This window comes from Drosophila elegans, unplaced genomic scaffold, assembly GCF_018152505.1.
Source record: "Drosophila elegans isolate 14027-0461.03 unplaced genomic scaffold, ASM1815250v1 contig_476, whole genome shotgun sequence".
In the NCBI taxonomy this organism is placed as follows: Eukaryota; Metazoa; Arthropoda; class Insecta; order Diptera; family Drosophilidae; genus Drosophila; species Drosophila elegans.
The window spans coordinates 2,947,205-2,970,569 of NW_024545863.1; the positions used below are offsets into that span (position 1 = coordinate 2,947,205).

Sequence of the window (23,365 nt, forward strand, 5' to 3'; positions counted from 1 at the left end):
AACATTGCGTTGGCAAAACATTTTTCGATAATTACCCACAGGCAACTTTAAGCGCACTACCACTTTTTTCCTTTTTTAATATACATTTTTTCCATTGTCCCGTTTTGCAGCTTGAAGTCGGTCAACTTTTTTTTTTGTGCTAGTGGCGAAATGATTTTTATGCGAATTTCATTACAGTTAGCCGCTGACTCTTAAAGCTGTGCGTCTGCATGGGGGAAGTTTATTCATTATTGACTTTCCGCCTCGACGTTCGTCGCCGAAATAAATGCTTAAATAAGCCAGCGGCATTTCAATTTCGGCAAAGTTTAAGTTTGCCCGCCCATATTTTGCGTCCCTGCGGCGATTGCAAGGGTCCTTGGACAGGATATACGACACTGGGTCCGTGATTCTGTCACATTTTTTATTACAGTTTCCATTCGGTGTTTATAATTTGCGTAGCAAATTGAGCGACAGAAATGGGTGACATTCATGCGCGCAACGCAACTAATTTCGGAGTCCAGATGGGGAATCGCTCATTTGGCGGCCACCACGATAATGATGATGATGATGAAATGCCGCAGGCAGCTGATTTATAGGTCTCACAGATGGCTGAGTATACAGCACTCGAAGAAAACAGTGGCGACTTTTAGAGGCATTGCAACAAAATCTAAATATGCTGTACAAAATTCAAAATAAATGGCTAAAGTAAAAGATTTTCAATTATCAAACATATAACAATTATTTATTAGAGTGCTTTATAACCGCAGTTCAATGACCAGATTAATGATATTTAATATTTTAAAGTGTAGCCTAGTAATAGTAGGAGTGAGAAGGCAAAAAACCAAAGCCTAAACAAGCCATGTGGAGGGCTACCATTCGGCTGCATGGATTAATGAGCCACAGCGGCGACCACATTGGGATTTTCGGAGCCTGGGACTCGGTGGATTATGTTGACTTTCTGCAGACAATGCTGCAGGAGCCGGAGCCAAAGGACGAGCCCGGCATCATCACAGGATGTGCACCCCCTTCCCTTCCCCTCCCGTCGTTCTTTCTCGCAGCTTCTGGCTGTGAGTTTTGGTCTGGACTGGTGGCAAAAATTAAATTATGACAGCAAATGAACAGCCGCAGGTGGGGCGGACAAGCTGGCCGGAAATGCTGGGCCGTCGGCAACCTGGCTAATAATGAAATACATGAATTTTTTAGACAATAATCGCTGCAGCTTAGTCGGGATTATAATGGGCGCATGATGCCCAAGGAATAACAAAGGAGACCGGACTCCCTATTCACTGGGGCTAGTTTGCTTTTTGCTCTTTAAGTCGCATAAAAATAAAGCCATCCTTAAATTATATATAATTTGTACTACTTTTTCCATTCATTTGATGGCATTTGCAATTATCAATATTTACAGATGTAATATTGATTGTCTAATCAATTATTGCTGTTTACTCAACTGGCTGTCATTCGTTTGGGATTGTTGCCAAAATAAACATTAAATGCAATTAAAATGCCTAATGACCCACATTGAGGGAATTATATTAGCTTTTTCGAGCGGCAAATGTCCCAAAACTTTGTTAAAGATTTACGACCTGCATAAATTTCATAATTTCCCAATGGCCTAATTGTCTCTTTACCCAGGACAATTGTAATGAAAATTTAATTTCCGTTTTTCCCGTAATAGAATTCTTTTAACTGCCTTAAACTGATGAAATCTGTGAAATTTACACTGTATGCATACATATGTTAGACGGCATTTTAATTTTTAAGTGCCTGTGTGCTGTTGACAACGATATTCTTTACTAAACGTACTCCTAAAACTATCCCTTGCTTGCCGAAAAACATAGTGCTTTGGCCACTGCTCGTAAAATTTAATTAATCTTGCAACTGAATTATTTCGATATGCAGAGCACAAGCCACGGCGACGGCGATGACGACACTGTCGAGAACAGAAAATGCAACAACAAAGGCTGCAACAACATCGACAAAAGCCAGCGTGGTAGAAAATTTGTGTAAAAAGCGGAAAATATTATTTGCAATTTTCGCCTGTGAAACTATAGGGCCAAAAACAAAACAAAGAATATTCTCTCTTTCCTTTCCTTTAGAATACAATGTTGGTTTACTTTTTGCAAAGGAAAATTGTTTAATTTTCGCAATGCTGAAATAGTTTTCATTGGTTTTTACTGCATTATTATTTGCCAATATTTTTCACATTCACATTTGTTCCTTTTTTCAGCAACAAATCATTCAAACGTGCTCTATATATAAGGGTATTCTGACTTTGCTATTTTGATTTTTAATTGAATTTACTGGCATAGTTGACCGGCCAGCCGTAGATTCAATAAATGGAGAAGCAAACATGCAGAAATCAAGTCCACTCGGCGTATACGTAATATCGGATTTGAAGTACTGTGATCGCCTGGTTAGTTCTCTTTTGATTTTTCGCCTGCTATGAGCCGTGGCAAATAATCAAATTTGATTAGTAGAAACAGATTTTTGAACCTAGCAACCTGCTAATTGATATGCATGTGTCGTTTTCCATGGGCTTCGCTGCAGTTTCGGGCACTATTTTTCGCTGTCGGCCAGAAGCCCCGTTGGCATTTTTCCATTAATTGAAAATGCCAATAGCCAAGCGGTCGTGCAACAAAGCAGCATCAAATTGCCAGCCATATTGTGCCCCAAAATCCCGGGCCCAAAGAGGAGCAATGCGTATTTCGTGGGCGCCCCGTTCGCATAAATTATGAAAAGGCCATATTTTGATGACATGCATGGCATGTCCGTGTCGAGGGAACTATTTTCTATTTCGGCTTCCCTCTATTTCTTTTTTGAAATGTCAAATATCCCGCATTATTTACCATGTACTCGTTGCTGTGGCAAACCAAACAAATGTCAAAGCAGTTCTTGTTTGCACTTTTAGTTGGTCAATGCGAATGGATTTGCCATTTCTGTTTGCCTGCGTTGTGCAAAGCAAATTTCAAGTTATTTTAGCACATGGAGAGAAAATGTAAATAAAAACTGAAGTCGCCCGAGGTGCAGTTGTGATGTAATTATTTGAAAAACTTTAATGTAATTACTTTCAGTAAATAAAAAAAACCGGATTTGGACAAAAAGCATTTACATGCATTTAAAAATTATGGCTGAAAAAATATATGAGGACCAATTCAGTAATAGTTAATTTAGCTTTTTAAGCTTACAATTTTAAAATACTGCTGCCACTTTATTTATTTGTAAATCCATTTTCCAAATTAAACGCTTCCTGCTCATTTTCTTTACTTCATTACAAACTAATTAAAATGTGTGTAAAATAAAAAAAAAAATTCGGACATTTGCGGTGTTTGAATTGCATATTGGAAGCAGCTGAAAACTCGTTGAATTTTTTGATTGCACGTATTTTTTTGGGCAAGCAAAGAATTTTCGCCCTCCTGTATATTTTATAATGATTAAAATTTGTTGTCATAAATCAGCGCACGCGAATTTCTCAAAAAATTCCAATCGCCACACATTTTGGAGTCTTTTTATTTTTTTTTATTGAATATTTCATAGCCGTAAAGCATCGATTGTTGATTTATGCGCGACTGTAAAAGTTGTGGGAATAAGCTGGAATTTAAGCTTTCCGGGTGCTTTAAAAGTTATTAAAAGGATGTGAAAAACTTTATTTTATCCCCTGTCCACTCAATGTAATTCTTAAACAATTTCTTCTGCTATTTTGCAGCAACGCTATCCAGCAGGAGCTAGGATAGCAAAAACTAATTTAGAAAATTGTTTCTAGCCTCTGCTGCCCTCGCTCGTCCACTTCCCTCGGCTTTTGCCTTTGCCCCGGGCAAGTGAGAATTTCCTAGAGGGCCCGAATGAATCTAATAAAGAAATTACTCCAGACAGGAGGATGGCCGCCAAGGACGTCGCCAACACTAAATAAAATCTCGGCATTTTTCCCCACGATGTCGCCAATGGTTCGGCATCGTTGTAATGAGCTGAATATAAAGTGCGTGCCTCGAATCGGGGGAGTCCTAAATCGCTGTTTGCTCTTAGCCGTAACATGAATAATTTAAAAACAAAGGCGAAACGATTTGCGACGTGCGCCCAATACACTTTGCCGATGTAATTGCAGATGTGTGAAAAGGATCGACCAAAAAAGAAGGACATTCTAGCCGGGCTAATAGCCGCAAACAAAGGCAGCCGCCATTTAAGCATTCAATTCACCAATTTGCGCTTAATGCTCGACTATTCCTAAATGGCCAAAAGACAATGTGTTTGGCCCCTGGGGGGAAAAGAAAGCAGGTAAGTCAAGCACACGTGGCCATGTTGTAGCCCCAATAAATAAGTCCTGATGGCAAAAATTGCCGACTCAACTTATTCGTATGGCGAAACAGTTGTCTGACTTATTCATGGGGGCTTCTGCAACCATTGTTTTTATTGGTTACCCATTAACGTTATATTGTTTCTAGGCGACAGCTTTTCACATATGTTCGATTAGGGCAGTGGAGCTTGTTGCTAGCCACTCGGAGTAAATGTAAATGATGCAATGTGAAAAGTGGCATTTATTAAGATAAGTCTTGAGTTTGTATACCCTATATTTGTTTAAAACAATCTGAAGTGCTCATGAAAATTAATTAAAGTATTTATTTAAAGTTTCAGTTATTTGACATACAACTACATACAACTATAATAGTTTATAAAATAATAAAATGTTTATAATTATAATAAAATCAAGAGACTAGGAAACACAAATTGGGTTTCTTAATAATTAAAAGAACAAATTCTTAAACATTTATAATAATTAAATAGAGCATGCTTTGAATGTCTTAGGGAAGAGTTATTTCGAGATAAAAACTTCCTAGATGATGACCAATTTGGGTGATTTTTCCCCCGTACAGATAGCATTCAGACAGGAAGCCCCTTTGTTTCCGCATCTGAAACAATCTGGGTGGCATCGTTTATGCCAACAATTAGCTGCATCCAGCTGCAGTTACACGGCCACTTAGGCTAGTTGTGTGAAAAAGCGTTAGATGATGGTAGGGGAAAGTAGACCAAGTACACCACTCCGTTTTGTTCGACGACCGCCATTGTTTGTGTCGTCGCGACTTTAATTGCGAAAACATTTTCAAAAGTTTTTCATAAATATCTCGCACTTAACCGAAAGTACGTAACGCAAACAAAAGTAAAGTAAAAGTGTGTGCCACTTATAGAGCTTTTGCTGTGTGCGAGCTGCAGTGGCAGTTGCAGCATCAAACTTCGCTGCATTGGCAGCAATGCACATCAATAAAACGAAAATTGCTGCAGAATGGTGCACAATTGTCCTGGGAACTGAAAGGCGTTCGAATCTCTGTGTTTTGTACTCTGTGTGTGTGTGTGTGTGTGTGTGTGTGTGAGGGGGGTGGCTGAGGGGCGTGGCAGGTTGGTGCCATTGTTGTTGCTTTTGCTACTGCTGCCGCTGCAGTGAAAACAATCGAAATTATAGCAAACAAGCGCGTAAACTTTTCGCTTTCATGGTCGGAAATATCTATATATGAATGTGTGTGTGTGTGTGTGTTATGTGCGTATTTGTGTGTGTGGCCTGCAGTTTTATTGCTCTTCTGTTGCGGCTGCGGCCGAAGGCAGACATTAAAATGCCTGAAAAAAAGAGCCGCCAACTGGCAGCCTAATGCCAATGCACACACGCACACACTCGCATATGTAATCGCGATAACTTTGTGGGTCTGTATGCGTGTGCCAGTGATGTTTTTAAAACTTAATAGATTTTAAAACATTTTTAATAAGTTTTATTCCTTACAAATACGGAAATACTTGCAATAGTTTAACTACAATATTATAGTCTAAACTAACCTTATTGACAAAAACTAAAATATATAAATATTAAACACAAAGAATATATGGCAAAATAATTTTATTAGCTTATAAATAATATATAAATAAAATCAAATTCATCTAGAAATTTGTTTTATCTTTATTTCGTTTGCTAAAATCTTCTTAAAAGAAAGGTTTCCTGTTTACGTTCATAATTTCTTTAAGCCTAGTATATAGCCAAACAATCGGAGACTTTTGCAAACATACATCCAACTGTACATCACTATTTTTTGTTTTTTGAAAAGTTTTTTATTTCAGCTCTTGATGACGAGCGAACTGCGCTCATTTGCGTGCACATTTTCGAAGCACACTTTTTGGGGCCGTTAAAATATGTGTGTCAACAAAAGTTTCGGTTTTCCAGCGAATTGTGTCCGCTTTCACTGCTCTCCAGTGTCGTTGTTGTCACTATTGCTGCTGCTCTGTGACCGAATCTAATGGCACTGGAGGGAAAGTCGGAAAAGTCGGGCAGACAAAACCTGCCTGCAATTAGAGACCCCAGAGAAAGTTGGGTATACAACCATACAACCCTTTTTTGACAGTTGCGCGGAACTAGTTATGCTGAAATAATTAAATGTAAATTATCGCCATGTGTACAAAATTGTGCCCATGTTTACTTATTTATTTGCCAGTTAATTAGTTCGGAATGTGTGTCCTAGAATCTGGTGACTTTTCCTGTTCTGTGGGAATTATGTACAAACCACGTACAAGAAATGTAATTATTTTCATTACATCAACAATGCAGACAAACACACTCTCTCACACACACAAAAGAAAAATGTACACTCAAGCAAAATAAAACAATGACAATGAAAAAAAAAACACGACGCTGGCATTTCCAATGCAAAAAGTCCGAGTGCGAGGCTTTTGTTTAATTTTGACATTGACGTCCCTCATTAATGTAAACGAGGTTGACTGGCATAAAAAGGCGACCTTCTGTAATTATAATTAATACGAAAAGAACATGAGCTCTCTGTACCCCATTTGACGAGTCAATGAGCTCCGTTGACCCGAAACCAATACAGAAAACGGAAGAAAGTCCTGGGGCAAAGGGTGGGTTAAGGATTCCGGCATTAAAAATTCCATTAGCTGCAAACTGCTGCAAACCGCGTTAATGAGTGCCGCAAACAACTGATAGAAATTTTGATCACACCTCCTTCTAAATGTATATATATATATATATATTTTCGCAGGACTTACCAAAGATGCGTCCTGCCCGCGAAGCAGGCAAGATGGCCAAAATCAGGAGCAGCACACAGCCAGGAATGATGAGCCGTCGATGATTTCCGTATTCGGCCGATATGCGCAGCGTCATTTTGTTTGATGCGATTAGGGAGTGGCTTTTAGTTGGTTTTTCTTGTATTAATTTCTCTTTTATCTAAAGCAAATTTTGCGGTGGTTTGCGTTACGATTTTTTGTGGATTTGGGTTGGATTTTTTTTCACTTCTGCCCTTGGGCTTTCCGAAATCAATTTACATGTATTTTTTGTATATTTCCAGTGCCAATTAAACTATGTTTGCGAGTATGAGCCGCAGCGTTTTTAGTTATTTTAGTTTGGTACGGTTTAGTTTAATGTTTGCACCGATTTTTGCTTTAGGTGATCATTTCGGATGAGCTGCAAATAGTAAAGCGAAAAAGGAAAATTCAATTTTGAGTAAATGGGATAACATTTGATTTGGTTGCAATTTTTATGTATTTTTGCGATCAAACATTTGATAAAACTTTCATAATAAATCTACTGCGTTTATAACTATTTTCTTCAATACTTCTTTTTAACAAGAGCAAAACTATTTTTTTTTATGTTAATAAATCTTTGTGACCCTTTAAATACAAAAGTCTGAAACAAGGATTATTTTCGGTCTTTAAACTTAAATTTTATGCTGATTTAACTTTTCATTTTGCGACAATTTGATATTTTTTTTTATCAGATTGTGTACTTTTTTCACTTTTCAATTAAAGGGACTTTTACGGTCTTCTAAAGCCCCCTAGAAACTATCCCTTTCGTTTTAGTTTTTGCGGCTGCGAAATTAACTAAAGATGTCAGTCCCGAACAGCGGGAAGCATAAAAACCGTGTGTGTCAGAGTGTGTGTGTGTGTGTGTGTGTGCTAAAGTTTATATGCTGAAAATGAATTTGGCATTTTTACAACAAGCGAGAACAGCGGCGCTCTCGGAAGTCTGACAGCATAAAATGGAGTGAAATCTCTGCTGGTGGTGTGTGCAGTCAACTAATGTGGCCAAAAAGGAGCATAGTGGGTGGTGCAGTGGCTGGTGTAGTGGGTGGGTGGTGCAACTGGGTGGATGGGCTATAAAAGCGGGCTCCATAGTAAAAGTGAAATGCACCGGAGGCGGGCTGCACATTTAATGCGGCAACAGTTACAACTTGTGGCAGCAAATGGCGATTGCTGTTGGCCCAAACAACTTGGCTTTTGACTATAAAAATGGCGAGCGAGTGAGTTGGCCTTAAAGCTGCCACGAAACCCCTTACCAACTTTGGCAGCAGCTCGTGCAGGAGAAACAACAAAACCAACGGAAAACAACAGCAACACCAACAACTACAAACACTACAAACACTGACAACAACGCGCAACCCGACGCACATTGCACATGACGTAAATGTTGTGGTTGCTTTTAAAAACTTTGTTTTAATGTGTTTGCTGCAGGCTGAAAGTTTATTTTTTGTTAAACCCCCAGTGACCCCCTCGTGTTGACGTTAAAATTTAAAGTTCAAATTTGTAACTTTCACGTGGAAGTTGCAATGAAAACAGAGCGATGTGCAGATGGAAAATCTCTTTGATCCTCCGGCGAATACACTTATTATTGTTTTTGTTCTGCTTTAACACAACCACTTTTGAATTTGTAAACTCGCACCCACTCTCTTCTGATGTTACGTTATTTTTTTTTCAAAAATATTCACACACATGTTTGATTCATAAAATATTATACCTGCCGCAGCTGATAATTGAAGTTATTTTCCATACTACACACCCTTGGCTTTCATGTGGGCAAAAACACCTCGACTTTTTTCACAGACACCACAATGTGTGTCTGGCCGAGTATTGGAACATAAAAACTCAGTGAGTGCAAATAAGTTTTTCATGAAAGAGTGGCTGTTGTTGTTTGGTTTTGGCCGTGGCCAGGATACAACATTAACGAAAGTTTGTTTGAGATATCGGTAAATAAAACAAAACAAAAAACCGTATTAAAACGTTGAATGTTTTTTGACTATAAATATTTCCTTTGCTTAAGAATCAGGACATTCCACAAGAACTGCGGATTTATACATGACCCCCATTGGGAAAATTTGATTTTTAAAGCGGAACTTTATAATCTATTGGAGAAAATAGATTTTTTTCCTGCACAGATATCACAGCAATATTATTTATTTTTGATTAATGTAAGATAAGTAAAAATATTAATCAAGCTTTTACAATGAATAGCTCATTATTTGAAGACTAACCAACTATGTCCTCAAATTTAGTGCCAGACGATAGGAAAGTTTAACTGTTTAATTGGAACAACATTGCTGTTGCTGATACACCATTAATCAGTATTATTATTTCCCAGAGACTTGTGTAATTCCTCGAAAAGTGGACGCCTAATAAAGACTTGGACCAGAGAAGCCCATTAATAGTCGCGACTTGACGACCTCAAATAGTCAACGCCTTACGCTAAGCACCTTAACGACAATTGCCCCCTGGAATAACATTTTCATCTCCGGTGGCAGTCCGTCAGTGGTCTGTCACTCAACAAGTTACACCCACCCAAGCCCAAGCCGTTAGGAAAATAGAAAACTGAGAGCCACCCAAATCCAGTTCGTAATGACCGGTTGTGGATTGCAGAGTGGCGCAATGTGCCCGGGGCAATTAAAGTGCCTCGGCACTAGTAGTTGGTGGTTGAGCAACATTTTCTCAATTTTCCACATAATGTCGAACGCGGTGCACCCGTTCTGTCGACCATTCTTGGCCATTAGACCCCTTTGGGTCCGCAGACAGTTCCGAGCCGCTTTTATGCCCCAATGCTCCAAACAGCGAGCGGAAGACAGTGAGGAGCGTTAAGTAGCTGAAAGTCAGTGGCCGATTGCAGTTATGACAACACCACTAGCAAGTGCAGTCCGTTTCCCGTTTGGGGGCAAACTTTAAATTAAACAGTAGCCAGTCAAAAACCAGTGGGAGATGTGATTTGCACAGAGAAAAAGTATCACTCAAATTGGTCAAATATCAAGAAAAAATGCATTTGCATTTTCATATTTGTTTACACGGATATTATATTTCAGCTATAAATTATGCGTCGTGTAAGCTTTCACTTGAAAAGCATTTGGACTTTGCCTTTGAAAATAAATTTAAGAAAAAAAATTTTTGTAAAACAATACAGAAAATATGTTATTCTCAAAAAAATAAACCTATTAAAGTTATAAATGTGCAGTCGATGCTGTTTTGTTTTTGTAGACAAATTATTGAATACTTTAAATCAATATTTTTTTTACTTTATTGAAACACCATTTATTTTGTGAAATCACAATGTTTACAGAGTTTTAATGATTCAAATTTAATAAATCTTTTGTGCAACTTAATACTTCAGTCTATTGTCTTTCCAATATCTACTATAAAAAAGCTATTAATATAACATAATAAAATAATGATAAAAATTTATTTCAAAAACTCTGAAGCTGAAACGTTGCACATTTTTCTATGTGCATGAACAAAAACAGAGCGGCAGTGAAGAGCGAAAAAATATGGTACTGCATTTGCCATGAGCCACGAGGCAGGGCAACAAGCAGCCCGGGAATTGTCGGAGTAGAACCATACAAAATATGCAAGGGACAGATGCAACAGCAACAGCACCAGAAACAGCAACAGAAACAGCAAAAAAAGTTGTAATTTACAGCTTATTTACGTTGGAATAAAAAATGAATTAAGACAACGAAGCAGCAGCATGACAGCAGCTTCCTCCCAGGGCAACTCACAACTCACAACTCGCAGCTCACAACTCGCAGCTCGCAAAAGGTAAATGCATAAATAAATCAGGCAAAGTCCAACAGAGAAATGTGAAAGAGTGGAGCACAAGTTGGAGCAGGTAAATGCCATGGTATAATTAAATGCTTTGACATGATAGAAAAGCAGTCAGTTAACTGACTGGCAATGCTGAAACTTGCTTAATTAGCACGGCCAGAGGTGTTGGGGAATGTCCTTTAATACAGATTGAACGGCTTAAATTGTGTAGGAAAAGCAAATAATAACACGAGTCAAGTGAGTGCAATATCAGGAGGACGTGTCGCTACATTTGTACCGCTGTCGCCACTTGCCGGCTCATATAGATGGAGATTATAATGCCAGACGGTTCACAATGGGTGTGCGAAAAATAGAGAGAGAAAAATAGAAATAACAACTGCAGCAGCTTAAGTGCAGCTGCAGTGGCTGTGCGACTCAAGTGCTGCTGCTGCCACAAAAAGCGCGGATGGTGAAACCAAAACACCCATTCACCCATTCACCCATCCACCCACCAACAAGTTGCCTTTGATGCAAGTGCAACAATTGCAGTTGTTGCCGCCATGAAAGCAGCGCTTTATAAATCGCAGGCAGCAACAATGAAATTATTACACAAAACGAAACGGAATTTATCACATGCCAGCCACATACGCCTAATCATCTTGTAAGCATTACTGAAAACTCAAAAGGACACTCGACTAATTCGGTTTGCGTTCAGGCTGCAGCCGGAATATATTTTATTATTTGCTGATGTTTGCAATTTGGGCACGTGCCGCAAATTCGAAAATAGTTGAACGTGTGCCACACACTCGAGCCAAAAATCCTTCTCCTCCATAAGGTTAAGCACACAAACACTCTCGTTTCGAGGGTCCAAGAGCCATTTTTGCGCTTCGCTGCCTTTGTTGACAAACATTTTTTGGGTGACTTGGCCCCACAAACATAATGCCAAAAGTGTGGTAATCGCAATAAGAGCCACTGCCGAAATCAGCGCAAATTTAGTGGCAAAGCAAATAAATTTATTTTAGTTTTGCCAGCCATTGTTGTTGATTTTATTTTATTTTATTTTTACTTTCTTGCCGACGACGAAATGTCTCAAGTCGCTGCCTGGAAAGCTGGCTTTTATGGCCCCAACAAATGGCAGCCATGGAATTAAGAAAAATGGCGCAAAAAGGGTTCGCAGCTTGGTGTTTGTTCAATGGCACATACAGTCGATCGGGTGGCCCTTTGTTTGGTCGCCTCCCCTGGAAAAATCCCCCAACAATAATGTCGGCTATTAGCGGCAGGGCATGACCGAACGAATCCTGGGTCAGCAGTTTAAATTAAAACTTTGTTCCAAAGGGTCTTTACTTTTCCCCGAAATGCCAAACCAATTTCTGGGCCAGCAAACCGACTAGCCGACCGCCCACGACACTCACTAATTAAACTAATTAACTGAGATGGCCGAGCGGGATAAGTTGGCCAAAATGTCTTGGCCAACTCGCTTCAAGGCGCAAATTGAAAGGGAAAACGCTCTGCAAAGTGGGTCAACAAAAGTCGACAGCCGCATCGTCCTCCGGAAAATGCAAAATATGCTGCAGTACGAGCTTGGAATTTTATGTCCTAGCTGGCTCGATTATGAATCGTTTAGTTCAGAAACAAAATCTGGGGATAACAACCTTTTGCTGTGTTTTTTATATTCTGCAGCACAAAAGACCTTCGCTCAGTTACTGGTTATTCCTCGAGATCGTCGTTAGTTTGGAACTTGCTGCCCGCCAAGCACACGAACACAAATAAAAACTTAACACCGAACTTGACACCGACTGCCGCATTTTATTATCGGATATTTCTTATCTTTGCTAAATAGGCATTATTATTATTCTGGCATTCACTCGAGATATATATAGATTTTCGGCTGGCTTGAAGCACTTTTCGGGCCTTGTTGGCCTCTTGGGCTGAGAGACGTTCCGTTACGTTCAGCGTCAGGATAAACGCGCACACACGCGACGCGAACGCACGAAGTCCGGCAGCGCCAGCGGACACATCCTTACGAGCGCACAACAAACACGAAACTGAGCCGCTTCGTTTTTGCGCAAATAAATTCCCAGCTGAAAGTCACAGGCCGCCGTCGCACCACCACCCCAGAAACCCCCCTAAATGGTCGCTGCTTCGTGGCCGGCTTCGTCTTTCTGGCGGCTTTCACCACACACGGCTGATGGCCACAGCCGAACATCCGAATGTCTGTTGCCTAGATTTGTGCGCGGGTGGACTCTTCGGTTTTCCTCCTCCCGAGAGCGAAAGGACTCTCCCAGAGAGAGAGAGCGGGAGAGCGAGAGAGCGCGTTCCACTTTCAACTCCGAAACTCACCACGTTGCAACTCCGAATAACGGTGGCCTTATCACTGATAAGAGAAGCGCTCTTTGGCGGACACGACCTGCTCAAATCAAAATCGCTCAGGTGACGAGCGTCCTGATACGAACGAACCGAATTGGACCGGCAAGTGTTTAAAGCAATTATGGGGCAGTAGCAGAAAGTCAAGGCTTGGCAGTAGTTAGAAGTTGGTAGCTAACTTAGGCTGGAGTAGTTTAATTCTAAATTTAGTTTAACATAATTTCTATTTTAAATTTTCTTTATAACCAAGGGTTAAATTGATAAATGTTCTTATTTCCAAATAAATTTCCTAGACTCTGGGCTTGTTTTATGACCATGAATACTTTTTATATAAAGTTATTAATCTTAAACTAATAAAGCATTGTGGCTCCTATGTTATAGTTTAAAAGTGTTTAGATCTAGAATGCCTTGCATTGGTAGCTCTTAATGCCAATAAATGAACATTTGCTCGCCGATTTTTTCTTCTCCCAGTTGTTATCTATAAAATTTGAACTAATTTGCATGTTCATTAAATTATGCTTTAAATACAAACATAAAATAACAATTAAAAGAATTGAAAAACTCTGGTTGTAAATGTAACATTCTTCGTTTAACAGATACCATTCACTACAGCTTAGCTTTTATCGAAATTTTTTCAATGATCCGAGCCCAACAGGCACAAAACCTTATTTATGACTACCTATAACAGCGGCAATGTAAGCGTAAGATTTTTGCCAACACACAAAACCCCTGAGTTTTCAACAGCTGTAATAATGAACTCTAGATTTGTAAACAGTTGTCCCTTAACATTATTTTACAAAGCATTGAACCGCAGGAGAGTTTGTTCGAAGTCGCGTTCGGATTTCTGTTCTGTCTTCGCAACTGTAAACGAAAAATGTCTCTAACATTTTGAAAATGTACCCAATAACATGAACTTCCCCTTGGTTCTTAGCGAATGTTATGAATTGTGACCTGTAAAACTTCGAATCGAGTCCTGTCTCTGTTAATGACTTCGACTGTCTAGGAAACAAAGGCCCATGTCTGAATGTTAAGTATATGTTGTCATTGTTAAAATCAGACAGGGGTAGAAAATTTCTATGGCTGCTAAAGTCTTCTGTTTACTCTTCGAACGCTTTTACTTCCCCTGGTCTGTGTTTTAAATAATGTTAAGCTACCAGCCTCTGCTATTGGTTTTACATATCCGTTTCATTAGAGTTAGTATGAAGACAAGAGCTTGAAAAAAGATAAGTTCTTTGAAAATAAAAAGCACACATTATACGTGACTTGTCGATAAAAATATAATGTTAAAAACTATTCCCAGATTTCTAAACAGAAAACTAGGCAGGAATGTTAATGCTTGATTTATGACAGGGCTTAAATCCCAAAACAGGCAACAATATTAACATTACAGACACCACCATTCTGCACTGTGATTTTTCCATCTACAACATTTGCTCAAAGGAGAACTTATTTTGGTTTATGTTATGTTTTCTACATTACAGAAATGTTCGGCTGTTTTCAATTACATAGCATTGTCCTTTGAAAATGTACAAATAACATTATCTGAAGAGATTACATTTCAGAAATATGTTGTAGTGAACAGCATCTGAAATGTTGGTCTATGTTATGGTACTTAGCCAAAGATGTTACCTCTTTTAATAGTTAACATCAACTTTAATTTGGTTATTTTTCATTGACTTATATTCTATCTTAGGCTTACGTATTTTTGTCAATATTATTTTATGTAAGCATTTTAGTAACTGGCTTAAATGTATTTCGAACCTTATACCTATTGCCATATCTGACAGTCCTCTCAATGGAACCCAATAATTTGTTGTGCTGATCATCACACAACTTCCGCAATTATCCTAGTGCCCCAGGCACCTGCCTCTAAACGATGGCCACGCCCCCTTGAGCCGGTCGATTGCCCACAATTTAATAGCAATTCCAATGGTATATGTTCCCACCCCCCACCCCACAACAACATCCTGATGCAACTGGAGTTCCGAAAACGGAGCTGAAAACCCACCCTCTGGAAGTCAGCAGTGCAATCGTGTTCGCAATCCTGTAATCGCAGGCTCTTCATGTTGTTGCCGTTGTCGTTGTCAACGCCTTTAAAGAGGAGAAAAGGGAACATTAAGGATCAACCCCTAAACGAAACCAGCCACGATTTATAACAAATTTTAAATTGCAAAAAATTGCAACAGTGATAAGGGGTCGCGATCTGGCATCGAGCATCGGGCATCGGGCGAAACCGAAACTAATTGGCAACAAGCGCAATAAAAATTATGAACAATAGCGGAAATTAGCCATGGCATCGGAATAAGGGAAGGGCGGGCAAAGTCATTCGCTCTGCGGTTTTTCGCCAACTGACAGCGCAGCGAAATGCCAACCAATGCGTGACGAATGCAACTGTGTCTACCAAATGCGGAGAAGTACACTGGAAAACAAATTCGTGCATTAAATTAACTTAAAATGGATAAATTTTCATAGAATATTTTAGTTGATTCTTTGGTTAAAGTCACTCAAGCTATTTCCTATTGAAATTAAAGTAGTTAATTTAAAGCAAACTAGTTTTATAATGGAAAATGTTCAATCACATTTTTCCAAGACACTTTGAAAATATCAACAGTAAGCTTAGGCAATGTAAAAAAACCCATAATTTAAATAAAAGTATGAAATATATGTTTAAAAATATTTTGACAAAAAAAACAATTAAATTAAATCAGTAGTTTTTATTTTGGGAATTTAAACTATAAATAATAAAAAGATTTTAGCATATACAAAAATATTTTTCTCTGTACTCGGTAGCTGATACAATTTCAGATGAAATTTGGGGATAACACTTTCGCTGGGGACCGGAAGTTCAGGGCGGCGAAGTTCGCGACCCCCGGTAAACACAAACCTTAATTAGCAACTTTTTTCGATTTTTCCATACAATACTAAGTCGTTTTCTATGTCCTAGGCCGCTGCAGCTTCCGGCGCTGCACCTTATTGCCCCCGGGCACATGTTCGTGGTAAGTTGATACCGCTCTCTATGGATCTATATATATATATATATCCTTACAGCGATGGATCTGTGTGTGTGTGTGGAAAAGTTTCCTTCTCGGCTGGGATAAAGGATACTTCGAGGGCGAATGACACTTGACAGTGATTTATGGCCCAGGCCACTGATAACCCGCCAAAACCAAATCCAAAGCCGAGAGGCAAGTGCAAATCCAGAGCACAGGGTGCCCGATTGTCTCACCAGACTCACCCTTAGATTCCAATTTATCTATCCATATATATATTTAGATATATTTCCATGCCGCAAATGCTGCAATTTCGAGCCAAAACGCTCGCATGTGCAATCATTTTTTATCGCAAATCTCCCCGCTCCCCGCTCTCCACATCAGAACTCTAAGCGGCTGTTGCGAATCGCTGTCATGTGGTGAGGTCCTGCCCCGCCCCTAGTCCTCATACCGCCCACCGCCTACCGCTTCCCGCCCCTTTCGACTGCCCAGCGGGGTGTTAAATTGCCAGAGCTGCTGCCTCAATTTTCGGCGTCATTCAACGCCATTAACCTTCTGTCAATTTCAATAAGTCAGCGTCGCAAAAAAAAAGTACCATTCATGGAAATATGCTGCAATTGCAGAGCAGTATCAGAGTCCAGATCTAATACAATATTGATAAGCAGCAATCCAAGTGACCGATACGAGAGAGAGCCTGTCAGACGGACATGTATGCCCTAAATTACACTCGCATCGCTGGCCAAACCCACAAGGGATATAAATAGACATTGTTAATGTTCAAAAAATTTAAACTCGAAATTCCGCACTTGATGGGCTGTTGAAAATCGTGACAAGTGAAGCGTAGAATTTCCATTTTCAAATGAATGGAAAAGTTATTTTTAGGGCTCTTCAGGTCTCAGCAATTCCGTTTCGATTATTGCAATAAAACACATCTCTCTTTGGAATCTAGTTTTCCTGTTTTGTTTCATTTAAAAAAGCTATTAAACTTCAACATGAATAAGCAATATTTGTATACTTTGAAGTTTAATTTTATTTTCAGTTCAGTTATAAATATAATTTTATAAGACATATAATAACTTTTTCTTCATCTTTAAACATTCCATTCATAAAACCGTAAAAATCATTTTAAAATAGCCTAACATATTAATTTATTAGCTTTGATTTGGTTTTTTTTTTTTCAGCTGAGTTTATTTACAAAACGTCATGCTTACTAAAAACGGGCACTGAATAAATTATCCTAATAATAAGAGCACTTTTGGGTCGACAATTTTAACTTTAAATAGCGCTGAAGTGACAAACCGCGAAACATAGTGAGAACTTGCCTATCCCGCCTTCCCCGCCATCGATCGCAGTGTTTTCCACTGTTTTGTGTTTTTATCCCAGGTATTTTTATGCCGGCGCACACACCTTTTCTGACCGCATTCCCCAGGCGGCGGACATCGGGCCGTTCGTTTGGTGGCTGCGCTTGTTGTCATTTCCGCTTCCGTTTGCCGCTGTTGTCGTTGTCATGTCTACATGTCCTGCGTCCTGTATTCAGCTCGAATGTGTGCTTGTGTGTGCGTGTGTGTGTTCTTGCAATGCTGCACATAAATCGTTTAAAATAAAGTGATAATTGCATTTGTGTTTCAACTGTCAAAGTGACGTCAGTCCAGGGAAGTCCTTTGCAAGTCGATGTCTGTATCTGTATCTGTATCTGTATTTGCATCTGTGTCTGTATTTGCATCTGTGTCTGTGTGCCTGGCTTAACGGGAACTGCCTGCATCGCGGGTACATTTTATGAATGTTGCCGCCGTATGAATAATTGCGATAGCAGCCAATTTGAATGGTACCCCCACCCCATCCATTCAGTCGCGATTCCTTCCCGTTTTGCCACATTTTCGGGGTTGTTTACGAGGCCCGATTGTATGTTTTAATTTCAGTGTCACTGTGAAGTGGATTAAAGTATTTCCAGCGGCTTACAACCTAAAACGAGTGCAACCCCGGCAGTTTTGCCGCCCAGTGAGCTGCACTCCAGGCATCCTCCGGCCGACAAACGCACTTTTTCCTATGTTAATGCACGGAGAGAAAGTGTATTATTTTTAATTATTTATAGAAACTAAATATTTTCTTTTCAATCATAACAGGAGAAATTATCTTAAATAGTATTAAAAAATTTTAGTTTATTATGGGACCTTAATTATGTTGTTTTCTATTTAAATTATCTGTTTTGAATTGACAGCAATAAAAAATGCCTCTTTCCAAAATATTCCCAATATTTTTCTCAGTGCCTTGGCATGTGAATTTATGGCGGCTGATACATTCGGCATTCCTACCTCGGCCTGTGTCTGTGATTAATATGCAACACCCCGTTGGCTTGGTGTCTGAATGGTGTGTTCATGTGAAGCGGCCAAGTGTTTCACGATTACGGATTCCCGAGTCCTGAATCCCCAGTGCCGAACCCTCTCGACCGAATTGAATTGTTACGCAAATAGCATTAATATTTATATTGTTTTTTATGCCGGCAAGGGTGCACTGCAGACGGGACGTCAATTGCGTCGCCAAAGTGCCACTGCAAACAAAGGATGACAGGGTCGACGAGAGATCCGCGGCATGTGGCAAATTAGGTTGCCTTTTGATGCACGATCACGATGGCTGCAAATATCAACAATGAAAATTATGCAAGAAATAAACCAATATTCATTCACTTAGCTGCCACTAAACTTCCCGAAAGTGTTTCTCCTGCAGGGCGGCGGCCAGCTGTCACAGCCCCCTGCCACGCCCCCTTCTTGACCTGCATTTCCGGGGGTTCTTGGGGTTAAGTCGTCACGAACTTTGCGTGTTTGCGTGGCTGTCGAACCCCCTGGAAACCTGGAATAAAAGTACGTGTCGATTTGATGAATGACGTTTATTAAGCAAACAATTTCGAGCTATTTGCAGCCTAATTGAGCCCCATGCATCAACGTGTTGTGGCAGTTAAATGGCTGATTAATATTTAAAAGACATTTAAAAAGGGGAAAGCAGGTGGCCCGCACTAAATACTCACTAAAAATAGAAACACGACAGAGAAGTGTAACTGGCCCTATTGCAAGCTTCGGACCTTTGCATGTACCGGGAAAAGCCAAAGAGCAATCAAGAGCGGAAAAGCCGGGTAAAACATGAGAAATATCTGCAGTGGAGCAGGCTTTCGAGTGGAAATGGGTTGTGCATGCCTCACGCTCGACTTTGGAGGGAAAAGCGAGAAACAAAAACATTTCACATTAATTATAACTGCAATGCCCACACATTTATGGTCGGAAGTGTAGCTGTGGTCGGGTTGGCTGAACTCTAACTAACTTAGCTGATTAGCTAATAAGTTTCGTATCTATTGTAGGAATTTGGCAACACCTTCGTTTTCGTTTTCGCCAACTTAATTTGCATAATTATTCCCGTGCCACTTGACTGTTGCCAAGCAATTTACAACTCTCGTCCTCGGCTCCTCATCATTTGCACATTTTTCGGTTTGGCAACTCTTGAAAAAAAATTAAATGAAATATGCATTACGTAGGGAAAGTTTAACCCAAAAGTGCCACAGTTTTCGTACTAGCAAACTCACAGGCATTTCCCAGTGAAAGGCAGAGCGCGGGTGGCGAGTGGGTGGAAAACTAGCAACTGTAGTTACAATAAATACATATGCAGGACTGCCGACTGTCGCTGGCATTATAGAAATCCCGTTAAACCCACTTAATTCAATAAAACACCTTTCACACACTTTGCTCTAAAGCCGACAACAAACTATAACGTTGTGTGTGTGTGTGTGCGTGTGTGTGTGAGCCGTGTGTGTTTGGTACTGCATTTGTATTAGTTAGTGTGTGTGACTGTGTGGGTAAATGGCGGCGCTTGAGAGCGTGCGCCAAAAGCTACTTCACGGCGGCAATTTACGTTTAAAGTTGCTTAAAGTTGCTAACGACAAAAGTTATAATTGCATAACGTCGTGTGTGTATGTGGATAGCAGGATAACGGGTCCTGGCTTTTAGTATGTGTCGCCTTAAAACTCATACACTTAAACAACGTGCACCACACTTAAAGATGCACTGCAAAAAATCGCATTCTTTAGACTGCTTAATCAATAAAGATTTCTTACCATTTTATAAATGTATCTTTATATTATTAATGCTTCTTTTGGTCTTGTTTTTGGTTTTTAAAATCCCACTAATATTTTTGAAACTGCTGCTTAAATGGAAATTATTTAAATTTAAAGCTACCTACTTTCAAAAACTGATAAAAATGTTACCTATCTTAATTATTGCCAAATACTACACTGATGCAATTTTAATTGTTTTTAAATTTCTCAAATTAACTATATGTTATTTTTTCCCTGCGTTTCATAATTTTGTATAGTTTCAAAAATGTTCTCAATCTGTTCAGTTTTCTTTCAGCATTTTTCTGTTTCTCTGTAGAGATGCAGCTAAACGCTGCTTCCTTCACTGAATTCGTATGCGAGGCAGCATATGGCAGCCGGAAATGAGACGTAAATCAAATAAGTAAAGAGCGTAAATGCGCGCTCACAGATACAGGGGCACACACACACATGCACACGAAGTACTAGTGTATTGTCATTAGCGACAAGAACGACACAGCAACAACAGCAACAACAGCAACAACAGCAACAACAGCAACAACAACAGCGAGCGATGAATCCGAGAAGCTCCTTTCCTCAAATTGAAAAGTTTTGAAGTGCATTTCTCACCAAAGTGGCAGCGATTCGAATGGATGGCGAATGGATGAAATTGTTCATACTGCAAAATAAAAGCGGAAAGTGTTGCGAGCAGGCCAATGATGGAAGGCAAGAAAACGCATGTCCTTGGACTCCGCCCACTTCCGCCCACACGCCGCCCCGTATTCCCATTTTGACCGTTTTACCTCCCCAGACTTTTCCAACTGTCAGTCAGCGGCAGATTCGACAAAAATGTCAACGGCACAAGGGGCGTGGCTGTCTGTCAGCCCTTTTACCCATTTTCATTACGTTGAAATGCGAAATGCGTTCCGTTGAATTAGAAACATTTCCTTTTGCTGCTACTTCCTATTTCTTTCTCCGTGTGTGAGTTGTCCGCCCCAGCCACATTTTTTCCATTTTAGGAGGCGTGGCCGGGAAGGTGTTGGGAATGTTTTATGTCTTAATAGCTTTTCGCTGGATGTGCGTCTTTCTTTGCCCTTTCCAACGCCACACAAAGCAGCAAAAAAAAAATAATAATAAAAGCAGGGATCAAACATGAGTCCCGCGCTGGTTCAATGGGTTAACGAGTTTGCATTTTCCCCCTTTTCATTTTCCATTCGTTTTTATTGAGGAATCTTCAATTAACGCTGCGGGAGTTGCGAAATTTGATTTCGTTCATCCATGGTAAATTTTCTTAATTGAGTTTTAGCACGACGTAATTACGACGAAATACCTGTTGATTTTTACTCCTTGGTTAAAGGAGTCCTCTCGTCACATTGGGCAATTGGAATACAGATAGCGAACTTCCGAATCCTGCCCATTTTGCAAATACATCCAAAGAGGCAAGACTTCACATAGTTCATGGTTTCCCGTTGCCCACAGGTTGCTCGTTGGAACAGTGAAGAAAAAATCCCAGAAGCTCTGGAAAATATCCTTCAACCGGATGAACTGTCCACATCACAGTAACCAAAACAAATGCCAAATTATACAGTTGACAATGTGCCATGATCGAAGGTTGCTTGAAAACTAAGCAGGGTTACCAGAAAATTGCCATAAATATTATGTCTAATCACGTGCATAACTAATTTTAGTATTAAGGCAATATAAACCTAAAAAAAATACACTTTGTATATACAACTGCACGTATCGATTGCTTTCCAGCAAACAGTTTTAAAAAGAGTTTATAATTCAAACCGTTGTGGTTCTGTTCACGACCTGTTAAAAACATAACAGAATCAAGTTCAAATAAAATACTTGTATGTGAAATAAAGATTTAATAATCTTGTTACGGCATTGTATAATAAATTGTAAACAGAAAACTATTAGTACAACTTTCTAGTTCAGAGTTTAAACAGTAAAGAGTAATTAAACAAGTAATTTTTTATTCTCAAATGTTAACCAGTAGTCTTTTGAGTAAGGAGCTTAAATTCATGTACCCAACCAATCGGCTTTAGCTATATATGTAATCGCTTCAATATATTTGACCACGTCCCAAAAATGCAACTTTAATGCAGGGCTCAACATTTAATTTGCAACTAACCAAGCGTAAATGGAAAACCCAAACCCAAACCCAAAGCCGAATGAAAATTAGACCAAGCAAAACATAATTTCAATTTCCGCTGCAATTATTTGTGGGTCTCCCGCCTCTCGATTGTTGTCTTTTGTCACCAGCTTAAATAATTAAAATTCTGCATGTACTATATGCACGTATGTTCGGAATGGGCCAAAGTTGGGCTGCTTTTAAGGTCACCGCCCATTAACATTCTAATTTAGTTGCAGTCAGGCGATCGCAGCCCAGACTGACCAGCACCGACATAACATTTTCATAATATATGACAACGGCATTAAAAAAGGCCACAAATTTTCAATTTGGCCCGACAAGCGTTTGATACGCGACCGAAATTTGCGCATGAAAAATTCAGTTAGATAAATCCGTGATATTGTCGTTCCATGTGAATTATTACCGCCAGCAGCATTGATATAAGTGCACATTGAGAAAAATGGCATTACAATATTTAGTTTGATAGAAATTGTAAAATATCTTACGGTAAGGCTAATATTTTTGTTAAACAAAACAATGACTAAGATTTTAAATGTTGTTAAAAGACTAATTCTAGTCATAATCCTTTGCGTAATCCATTTTATGTTTATAAATTTATATAAATTTAGGGAGTTTAAAGTGCAGTTTACAAATATTTATTGTGTGAAATATAAAAGAATATTTCAGCAATCCTGTTAGCAATTTTTCTGGGTGCATAAGCCGTTTTACAGCCGCCATGCTGTCAACGGCATTCATTGGGCTTGTCACTCTGGCAGAGCCAAAATATTGAGGGTCAATAAAACGGTTCGAAAACACTCGATGGAGGAAAGACTTTAATAAAGGTTAGGGATAGGATTTTGGAAGAGGGAGGAGCAAAAATGGAACAGGAGTGGGGGAGTGCTGGAGTGCTGGAACGGCGTGATTCCGTCTGCCATATCAGTCATCTAACCATTTAGATAGGCCATGAAGCCAACGATGCGTAGTCGTTAGGCCCTG

The 23,365-nt window shown here is 39.5% G+C and overlaps 2 protein-coding genes across 4 annotated transcripts in view; both read right to left on the bottom strand.

The window, feature by feature from the left end:
• The window catches only part of LOC108148638 (tyrosine-protein phosphatase 99A), a 114,351-nt gene extending 101,509 nt beyond the window's left edge, over positions 1 to 12,842 (bottom strand). For 2 of the 3 annotated variants that reach the window (XM_017275754.2, XM_017275753.2), the window contains exons 1-2: positions 12,456 to 12,841; positions 7,015 to 7,429 (exon numbers count right to left, since the gene is read on the bottom strand). In XM_017275754.2, coding sequence (XP_017131243.1) covers positions 7,015 to 7,129 — 115 coding nt within the window. In that variant the 5' untranslated portion in view covers positions 7,130 to 7,429; positions 12,456 to 12,841. Of the gene's footprint in view, positions 1 to 7,014; positions 7,430 to 12,455 lie in introns of all 3 variants that reach the window. The other variant, XM_017275758.2, reaches the window with a different exon arrangement.
• An 8,730-nt stretch (positions 12,843 to 21,572) lies between these two features.
• LOC108148437 lies at positions 21,573 to 21,835 on the bottom strand. The gene is given in 2 exon segments (XM_041709123.1): positions 21,573 to 21,712; positions 21,715 to 21,835. Coding segments are annotated over 2 exon segments (261 nt in total).
• Between the last annotated feature and the right edge of the window lie 1,530 nt (positions 21,836 to 23,365).